Source organism: Suncus etruscus, chromosome 11, assembly GCF_024139225.1.
Source record: "Suncus etruscus isolate mSunEtr1 chromosome 11, mSunEtr1.pri.cur, whole genome shotgun sequence".
Taxonomy (NCBI): Eukaryota; Metazoa; Chordata; class Mammalia; order Eulipotyphla; family Soricidae; genus Suncus; species Suncus etruscus.
The window spans coordinates 15,212,938-15,223,947 of NC_064858.1; the positions used below are offsets into that span (position 1 = coordinate 15,212,938).

The following is an 11,010-nucleotide window of genomic DNA, read 5'->3' on the forward strand; positions in this document are numbered from 1 at the left end:
ATCATCTATTCCAATCATTTCTTCCTTTTTATCATTTTAATTTTATTTTATTTTATTTTAGGCACCAGAATTCCCATATTGTAATGGTAGCACTTCATGCATAAGCACCCCAGCCTCACACTCTTTACCAAAATGTTTCCTTCCCTCCAATATAGTCCCACTATTCTCCACACCCTTCTGCCTCTACCAATTTTGCCTCTACACAGTAGATTGAAACTCTTCCCTTTGTAGGAAGAAAAATTACCCATTTTCCCATACCTTCTACAGAACAGACTATCAGCAGGGGTGCCATCAAAGGACCACTTCAACAAAAACTTGTTCATAGTTGTTCCCATTACCTCTTAGCAGAACAAATGAAAAGTATCCTTTACTTTTATTCCCATTAGCACTCTCATAGTTCCAATTATAGTGATTAATCTCATTTCAACAAATAAAAATTTATATAGTGAAGCAAAGATGACATATCAACTACTACAAAACTGCTTATAAACTGAGTTTTCACATAAGATCAACATCTTTTCATTGTCAACTCTATACTGAACCCAGAAAAATAATAAAATTTTGCATGAATTCATTGCAACAGAAATACCCAGTGAAACACAAAGGTACGAACTAATGATAGCCTGACACAAAACATTTTTGTTTTGTTTTGCTTGAGGGCCAAACCCATTAATATTCAGGAATTAGTTCTGGCTCTATGCTCAGCAATGACTCACGATGATCTTGGGGAACAATATGGGATGCCAGGAATCGAACCTAGCAACAGCAAATACCATGCCTGCTGTACTATTGCTTTGGCCACAAACAATGCATTTTAAAAATGAAAAATAATTGTATTAGAATGATGAATACTTCAAAATGAATGGTTTTATATTAAAGGGTTAAAAGTTAGTTAAATATTTCTTTTAAAAAATCCTAAATTCTACTTATCTTTTTTTTAATTTAATTCATAGATAAAAATGGTTGCCTGAATTCTGAAATATATAGACTGGGAGATACTGCTTTCTTAGTTTCTAGCTTCATTTATTTTGCGGGGAAGAGTGAAATAAACTCCAGGTCTCATACGGTCAAGGTAGACATTCTAGTATTGATCTATATTTTTAGTTCTATAGTTTTATTGTTTGAATTAAATATGTAGTGGCCAGAGAGTTATTACAGTGGATATTTACTTTGTATCCACTGTATATGTGTGCTTATCTTGTACACAGTTTAATCCCAAGTTTGATTCCAGGTACTGCAGATGGTATCTGAGCCCTTTGAACAAGTGAAGAGCCCTGAGTAGTTTGGAACCCCAGGATCCTTGAGCACAAGCTCTGAGCATTGTCAGGTGTGATCCCCAACAAAATAAAAAGTAGGGGCCCGAGTGGTGGCACAGCAGTAAGGCATCTGCCTTGTCCTCGCTAGCCTAGGACAGATTGCAGTTCCATCCCCTAGTGTCCCATATGGTCCCCCAAGCCAGGAGCGATTTCTGAACACATGGCCAGGAGTAACCCCTGAGCATCACCTGGTGTGACCCCCTCAAAAAAAAAAAAAAGCAAACAAGAAGATGTTAATTTTCTTTTTCACTATTGCAATGAAATTTTGCTTCCTGTGTTGCATCCTTTAAAAGTTTAAAGATATCACCCTTCCATTATATTGTGCTTTATCCTTAAAGCTTAAAGCAGAATAATTAATATTAATAAATTGAATCGAACCATTATGCTTTGGACACATAATGACAAATAAAATCAAGAGAAATCATGCCATATCATAAGACCTTAATGTCTGATGATTTATCTATTAGCAACTATTAGTTTATGGACAGATAATAGTATAAACAGGAAATGGATTAGAGGTTAGATTTCTATATGAATGACATCTGGGACCAGCCAGAAGAGAGGAGCAGGAATAGAGGGTTATGAAATGAACACATAGAAAGGCAGAGATTCTTTAATTAGCCATGACATAGGGTATTCATGACATTCAAGCTCATCCAATTAGCAGAGCCAGCTCTTGTCAACCAAATCTAGTTGGTATCACACAGATGTTAATATTTTTTACAAGAGGTCTCTAGTGAAGACTGCTCCAGGCCATAATTTTGACTACAGTACTTTCCAGAGAATTAACTCCAAGCTACCTACCTGCTATCTAGTCTACTTCAAAACATTATTTGATTTCTAGCTCCCACTCTCCATCTCCAAACTAATCTTTTGGAGAAAAAAAGGCTAAATATTTTGTAAAAGAGTGCAACCAAAATGATTCAGTTAATTTTGCTCTGTCCTCAGAATTATTTTATATTTAAATAATAAGAATAATTCTTTAAAGACATGGCATTTAGAATCAGGATACTGACTTTACATGTAATAAATTATTTTAAGCTCTAAATGACTAAGATAATTTTTACTAGCAAGTTCAAATTTCCACCACAAAAACCACCCACAAACATGTATATAATTGAAGAAAAGCTCAAAAGAAAGTTTAATGCAATAACAAAATAAATAAAAATTAATGTTTGGCACATATTAATTTATATTACTACTGTAACAAATTACCATAAATGTAATGATTAAGCCAACTTCATCATCTCATAGTTGAAGATGTCAGAAGTCCAAACTGAATCTCACTAGGCAAAAATGAATATCAACAATGCTATGCTCCTCCTAAAAATTTCAAATAAAAATTAATTTCTCATCTTCCCAACTTCTAGAAACTAAACACATTCGTTGGTTTGTAGGCCACTTAAATCTTTAAAGCCATAAATGACAAGATACTCATTCTCTCATTATGACACTGAATTTTCTATCCTCCTCTGACAGATGGGACTTACCAAAAAGGCAAAGGACATTTACTTTAAAGATATTCTATTTTAAAGCTCCAAGTTCTTTTTACTTAAAGATCAGTTTACTAATAACTTTAACTCTATCTGTAATCTTAATTCTCTTTACACAACATTTTATCAGTGAGAAAACATTTGCTCTGACACATAATGAAAATGTTTTTATTATTCTATATTAGTATGAACTGCCATGAAATTTAATTCCTGTTTGCTTCATTTGCTTAATATCTTTTCACAACCCTTCTGTTTCTATATCTTTGAATTTCTTCCATGTTCTTATTTCAGGTTTAAGACTTTTGATCTTACTATACCCATACTGTGTTTGACCCTGCAACTTTTCTCCTCAAAACAGGATGTAGGTTTTCATTACACATTTGGTTATATTTCTTTGTAACATTTACCTCAATGATGCTTATATTATTTGTATAACTATAACTATTTGCTTGGATACAATTTTAAATGAATCACAAAGGTAATGTTCTAACTTTTACATGCATATATGTTAGTAAAATGGTAATTCCACACAGAAAAATCTAGTTGAAGAAACAAATATGTATTATTTAATTTTTCCAACATTAATTTTATAGAATTATAGAAATTAAGTAACTTCACCATAGTAACAAAATTAAGATTTCACTTTGATTTATCTTGTTTCTAAACCAATAGGTTAATCATTATGTTTGTTGGTCTATTTGGAGCATCAATAACTTTTTCCATAAGTCCACAGATATTCATTGATCACCATAGCATGGAAAAGTACTCACAGCCGCCTCATTTTCATTAATGCTGTTTCTATGCCCTCCTAAATCCAATTGCCCACCACCAAATGACCAATTTAATTTCTTTGTTCAAATAATAATTTCATTCATTTTTTTTTCAAATTAGAAAATAGTTGTAAAGATATTTCAATAGAACATCTTTGCATAGTCAAGGACCAAAATTCCTTCCCTGCACCACATTACTTCCCAAAGAATCTCTAAGTCTAACTCTGATGGCCCAGGGCAACTCGTGGGTATGACGATTTTAGTTCCCACCACTGACTTCTCAAAGCATCACATCACCAAGCTCAGGCAATGAATCTTCCAATCTAGTAGGCTGAATATAATTAAGAGTAGATTTAGGTCACTCAGCATTGCTTAGCATCCCAATAAAACCATAGATCATGGACAGCTTTACCATTAAAAACTTAAAAGTTCTTAAAAACACAATTAATAAACTTGTTTTCAAATTACCACATCATCAAGGATGATGTACTTTTATCTTCTTCTCTTTGGAGATTAATGACATTACAAAAAACTGAAAGATTCAGGGTAAATTTTATTCAAGCAATAGGAAAAAAACTACTTTCGGAAACTGTGCAGAAAAAAAAAAATTCAAACCAGAGATCTAAAGATCATGTTAATGTAGCTAGAAAAGCATACCTGTGCTTTTGTATCTTCTCATTCTTTGTCTCTCATGTACAGAGAAAATGTTATTATGATCACTGTTACTGAAGAATATTCCTTAGATTTTAAAGAAAAGTGTGTAGGGGTCTATTTATAATTGCATGGGTCCTTAAAATTTTAATAATTTTTAAAATCTTTTGTGCATATTTTCAATTTCATCAAGTCCTCCTTTAAATAAAAGCCTAATTTTATTTTTATGATAAGGCCAGATTGTAGCTGAAATTACTTACTAGATTTCTATGTGTATCATTTTACATATATAATAAAATACTAATTGATAAGCAACATTAGATTTATATTGCACAATTCTATAAAACTACTCATGGCTTCAAAAATCACTGTATTTCAAACACCCTAAAGCTTTCAAAACACTGAAGTAGTCTAAAGAAAAAATAATAGTAATGTGGAAAAATCGCTGGTATATTAGATGGATATAAAGATCTATAATTTTATGGTGGCGAGCAGATAGGGCAGAGAATACTGGAAAAAAATCACTCTAGACAAGAACTAAATGTTGAAAGGAGATAAAGTGATATGCACACTACCCCTTCAGTAACAATACTGAAAATCACTGTGTCTAAAAGATAAAATTGAAGAGAGAATGAAAGAGAAAAGGAGGGAATGTCTGTCTAGAGGCAGGCAGAGGAAAAGATGGAAGAGACACTGGGAACATTGATGACTAAAATATGCATTGGTGAAGGGATGGGTGTTGGACATTGAATGATTGAAATTCAATCATGAACACTTTGTAAGTATAGAATTTGAAAATGCATAATCACTTTGTAAGTGATTCAATTCAATAATTTACTTAATTAATTTAAAATAAAAATGAGCAAAAATAGTTATTACGTTAATGTTAAAAAGACAAAAGCAAATGATTAGTTGTGTTATTAAAGGGAACTATTTTTTTATTTTTATTTTTTTCAGAGCTAGGGATCAAACCTATGGTCTCATGCATGCAAGATATGGAGTATACTCCTGTGGATATTGGAGTAAAAACTTAATGTTTCAAAATCCCTAACATTTCTGTAAGTTTCTATGAAATTTTAGAATATCACAAATTTTGTAATTTGATACTCTCTTGCTGATATTTATACACCTCTACAAAACTTTCTGCAGAATTCTCAATTCATATATATATTAAATTCATAAAATGTTCAGTATGAAGCTTTGTCTCTCTACCCCCACAGAACCCAAAATTACAATCAAAATTAAAACTAACTTATTGCCAGTTTCTACATACCAATAGCTGAATTAAAGACCTTTCCAAAATAATGTAGAAACTTTTTGACAGGACCAAAGTTTTACAAGTTTTCAATTTCAAATTCTAATCCTTAGAAATAAGTGAAAACATTAAACTAGAATCAATATATCTATAAAAATATTTATTAAAAAGATAATCAATATACCTGTAACTGAGAACACAGTAAGCTGCAATACTTGCTGTTTTCGCTATGTGAAATAAATTTCATAATTGATCAAGAAATAAAATTTTACAACTTCAACAATTGTAAATGCTATTATATCTTATAAAATGGTAGGTCTGAAATCAAAAATAAGTAAATTAAAACAATCAATATACATTTATCTTCACATATTCTATTGAGATGAATTACCCAAAGAAAATATATTGCATGAGACTTATGTATTTGCAACACAATGTTTACCTTGGAAAACTGGTCATTTGAATAAAAATAAATAAAAAATAAAGTAATACAAATAATAAAAAATAATTTAAGAAATATAATCCCTTAAGACTTTCTAGAAATTGTATAACTATATAACAGCAAAATTGAAAAGGCAAAGTGTTGAATTTTCTATTTGTGAGAGCTCAACTAATTTTTAGAGGAAGCTAGACGTACAATTAATATAATTTAAAATACCTGTGAACATTTTTAAGGGCACTTCAATACCAGTTGTCTATTAAGAGCTTTAGCTTCTATGCTTGCTTTCCAGTTCATTCAAATTGGAAGTGCTTGAAATAACTTTGCTTCCAGTTCACCGGGAAAAATATTAGAGATCATTTTTTAGAAAAGAAAAAAGAAAACTAAAAGAAAAACCTGAATCCTAGTAACACTAGTAACAGTCTGAATTTTGCTGACTGCCTACTATGTTTCTAGTCTAATTTCCATTACTAGATTTGGCCATTGTCTTTAAAAAAGATTCACTATCCAAAAACTCCCTAACCTACCCCCTCAAAAAGAAAAACCCTTGGAGTAAATTAAATATTGTCATAAATGTTTTAAGTATAAATGAATTCAATTGAATCACCAAAATTAAAATAATCTCATTTTAATATCTAATAAGAGCAAACTTGTTTCCAATAAACACAACACATGTCAATTTCCTCCTTTCCCACTCTGTGTTACTGTCCATGGCGACACATACTGGTTAGTTCAAGGAATAACACTCAGGAACACCCAACTTTTATGTTATGCCGATTTCTTGGTAGCAGATTTGCTGGAGTGGTTATAGTTTACACACCTAACTCTTCAGCGGCATTCCTCTAGCACCAAAATTACACCAGTAAAAAAATATGTGTTGGGTGGGAGAGATACATTGCAGTTTATCTAGTATATTAAACTAAAATACTTCTGGTTTTGCCCTCATCTATTCACTTTATCTGAATCTTGTCTTGCTATATAGACTTACTTTCAGAAGCTTCTATTATAACATCTTTCCCTAAACCAAGCAATCTTCAAAATTTTAATGAATTAAGCCTGCAGATTGGCTGCATTGAAACTTCCAATAACAAAACAAATAATTGAAAATGCAGACACTGGTTTGTGCATAGTAAATGGTGCTGACTTTAAAAAAAAGAAGTTGAAAATTCAAAGTCTACATTTATTGAGGATACATCATATATTTACTTAAAATATTTTTGAAATTCATCTTAAGAAAATATTTTCCCTTTCTCTTGGCATCGATGGGGATGGAAAATTATTCTCCACTTTATCTCAGATACAGTTTGTGATCATATCATAGGTAAAGCTATTGAGAGGTATTGATCTTGCCAGAAAGCTATTCACATAAAGAAATTCCTTCCCACAGGGTATCATCATACTGGAAACTTTCAGGGAACATTGTATTAACTAAGATTAAGCTCTTCTATTGCCTACCCAAATCAATTTCACCCAAATGAGGCATTTGTGTTCTAATGCATTGTTCCCCAGACTCTAAAATCAACCATCTGCCTTGGAGTTTCTGTAATTAAGAAACTATCCATTAGAACTGGCAGGAGTACAAAGTAACAAAACGGGGGAGGGGGTGTGGAGAAAACCAATCCACTTTAACCAGAGATGGAAGGTCTGGGTCACACATACACACCCCCCAACCCATCCACCCACTCCCCATCTCCAATTCTCAGTTTAGCTACAATCATTCCATGAAGCAACATAGAAGTTCCCAGGAGCAGCCAGGCCAACTCTTCGACCAGTTTGTTCAAAACTGAAATAACCCAGCTGGGAACTCAGCTTGCTCTGCGTACCTTGAAAGAGAAAGGCTTTCGTCCCATTATGCAGCCCCGGGACTTGGTGTACTCCGGCGGTGGCCTCCCCGACTTCTAAGTCTGTTAGGACGTCAATCTGGAGGGAGGGGTCCACACCAAGTCCCCAAACTGGGAGAAGGGTGGGGTAGGGGGGGGTGGAAAGAAAAAAAGGAATGCTTCATCAAAATATGTATATCTATTTTGCAGGGAGCCAAGAGTCACTCTTGAAGACAATATCGAGCGCTGATGACAGGAGACAACTCCCTCAGCCACTACCTGAGATCAGCAACCAAGCTTTAAATAGCTGAGCACCCAAGTCCCATTTCCGTGACCCAATTTAAACCCAGATCCGTCTGGGGGGAACAAAGTTCTCCCTAGGCCGTTAGATCCTAATTATAGGTGTTAGGCACCTTGGGGGTCTCCAAAGCTAGCACAAAAGATATCTCACACCTTGCCCCCAAGCTTCTCTACCTAACCTAGGAAGGGTCGTGGGGAACCAGCCAGGCCACCTGGCCAGCTCCAAGCTGCCTGAAGCAGTGACCATTTATTATATATCTCCATTTATCACCACCACCAGCCATCCCACACCCTCCTATGCAAAGGAACTAAAGCCCCAAACGAACCCACCTGCTCCGAGGCCGAGAAGGAGCCAGAAGGTTTTTAGTAAGACCTGAGACTCCATGGTGTGTGAATCAGCTCAGTCCATCCTCTCCTTCTTCAGCATAAACAAAAAAAGTCAATAAACAAACAAACAAACAAACTAGCAGGTTCTTGAATCCAGCACAAAAATAAATAAATAAAAGACAAGCCTTTGGTCTTTGCAATCCCAGTCTCAGCTTTCCAGATTTGCAGGCTCAGTCAAGAGCTGGCTTGCTTAAGAATCAAAAAAGAGGGTCACCCCGGCTCGTGAAGAACTTCGACCTTCCTTCCATCGCGCACATCACTCTACTCCCACAGGCGTGCAGAACCCCAAGTGGCTGCAAAGGCTGGGCTGCCGGAGTTGGGGTGGTGGTGATGGTGATAGAGGTCCAGCTAGGAAAGGAAAGAAGGCTGGGACCGGCCCGGCACAGCTCAAGCTAGACAATCCATTGCAGAATCAAGCCACACACGCACAGAACCCCCCCGGGCTTGAGCACCCCCAAAAAAAGGAGGCGCTGGGCTTCTTCCCGCGCCGCCCGGAGCCCGAGTCAAGAGACAATGGAGAAAGACACCGAGACACCAGCGGGAAGAGCCCGCGCCACCGGGGAGGGAGGAGCCGCTATGCGGGCGGGGTAGAGGAGGAGAAGGAGGGACCGACCGCCCAGGGCGACGCCCGGCTCTCTGCGTCCCTTTCGGGGCCCCAGCCCCAGCTGCTGCACCCCGGAGTCGCTGCCAATCCCCTCTGCCCTCCCCGCGCCCGCCTAGGCGATGCCAATCCCAGCTAGAGCTGGCAGGAGCGCGGAGGCCAGGTGCTAAGTGGCTGGGCGGGCTGGGCTCACCCCCTGTGATTTCGGGGTGCGTGTCTTGAAAGACAGAGGAGAAAGAATGAAAGAAAGGAACACCCCGGAGTTGAAGGAAGGAGAGGAGGGGACCAATCGCGCGTGCCCACCCTGGAGGCCAAGGATGCAGCCCAGCCGGGGTTGTTGCTGGCCACTGGATAGAGAACCTGGATAGGGGACTTGGTGGTATGAGCAGAGGATGCTTGCTAGGGCAGCTGAGAGAGTGCCAGGGATTAGGGTTGCACCCCAACTATGAGAGAAACTGGCTCTCTGGGGGTTACTCATGCAGGGAATCCTCCTTCAAAGAGGGTCCCAGCCTCGAACTTAGCAACTGGACAGCTCCAGGACCTCGTGCGCCACCCACCCCCCGCTTGCCCAAGGCTGCGCACAACACACTGGAATTCACCCAGGACTAGGACACAGCAAGCAGCAGAGCTGAGGGCGAGCTGGGGAGCCAGCAAGAAGATTGGGGGGGGGGGGGAGAAAGAGTGCATAGGTGGAGAGGAGGTGAGGTGGAGGAGAGCAGACAATAAGAGATTCTAATCTAGGCCAAGGCCATGCTTTGACCATGGGCACCCAGGCTTTATATTGTCTTCACCAAAGCATTTCAGGAGCACAATAGTTTAGATTTAGATCATCTTTTCTGCTCAGCAGGCCAATCTATACGCAGTGGCACGTTAATTTTTTAAATGCAAAATCCTTAATATGCAAGATGAATTCTGAATAATGACACTCTAATCGAAAAAGTAAGTTTCCAACACAATTAAACTTTTAATTCGTGCAAAGACGAAATGAGTTATTTATGAATATCTTGAATTTTTCCAATACCTAATAGTGACCAAATAATTATTCTGCTGAGTTTCATTAACTTGCACAGTAATATGATTGTAATGTGTATTATATCATATATGCATATATATGCATATTCATTATATGACATGTGCATATGCATTATAGTGCATGTATAATATGTAGCATATTATAAGGTATGACATATTATATAATTACTGTTAATATAATATATCATGCTATTAACTACATCGTATTGCATTATATACTATTAATTACATTATATGACGGTATATTATTAACAATATATAATTTATAATATTATATAAAGCTATATTATTAACAATATATGATGAGTATTAATAATATTGAAGTATATTATGTGTGATACAATATTATAATGTCAGAAGGACATATTTAACTCTTTTCGGATTTCTAAGGAAAATCAAAATCTAGAAGCTTTTGCAAATTAATTTTAATTGTCTTTACTTATCTTATCAATTTCCCATAATTGTAATTTTGTAATATTTGAAAACTATCCCAATACCTAGAAGTCATGAAATAATATATATATTTGAATGTAAATGTTATCTTAACCTAGCTATAGTCAGTCAAATCACAGAAGCAGGACTACAAACCATCTGACTCATTCATTCAACCATAATATGTTGAAATCTGATTAACCACCTTATTTCTAATACAACAGCAACAGTAAACTTCCAAAATTATTCTGCTTCTACCCACTATTGTAACTAAGTAAATTATGAAGACTATTAAAATATGAATACAAAGGAGAGCTGTTTGTGAAACCATAAGGGTAAATCATTGTATCCTAATCCACAGGCCAATTCTTATAAATGTTATTGAATATTCAGCATTATAAACCTGTAAATACTAACATTATAAACTAGCCTTCGTTAAGGTTCCCTGGGTCTTCCAAAATGATTAACAACATCCCCACTCTATACTTAATAGGATATCAGTATTTTTAATCCC

At 36.1% G+C, this 11,010-nt stretch overlaps 1 protein-coding gene across 1 annotated transcript in view; it reads right to left on the reverse strand.

Annotated features, from left to right (window-relative positions):
* The window catches only part of NELL2 (neural EGFL like 2), a 305,773-nt gene extending 297,047 nt beyond the window's left edge, over positions 1–8,726 (reverse strand). Inside the window, exons 1-2 of the mRNA XM_049783795.1 lie at positions 8,375–8,726; positions 7,748–7,876 (exon numbers count right to left, since the gene is read on the reverse strand). Coding sequence (XP_049639752.1) covers positions 7,748–7,876; positions 8,375–8,429 — 184 coding nt within the window. The 5' untranslated portion in view covers positions 8,430–8,726. The remainder of the gene's footprint in view (positions 1–7,747; positions 7,877–8,374) is intronic.
* Positions 8,727–11,010: the final 2,284 nt, after the last annotated feature.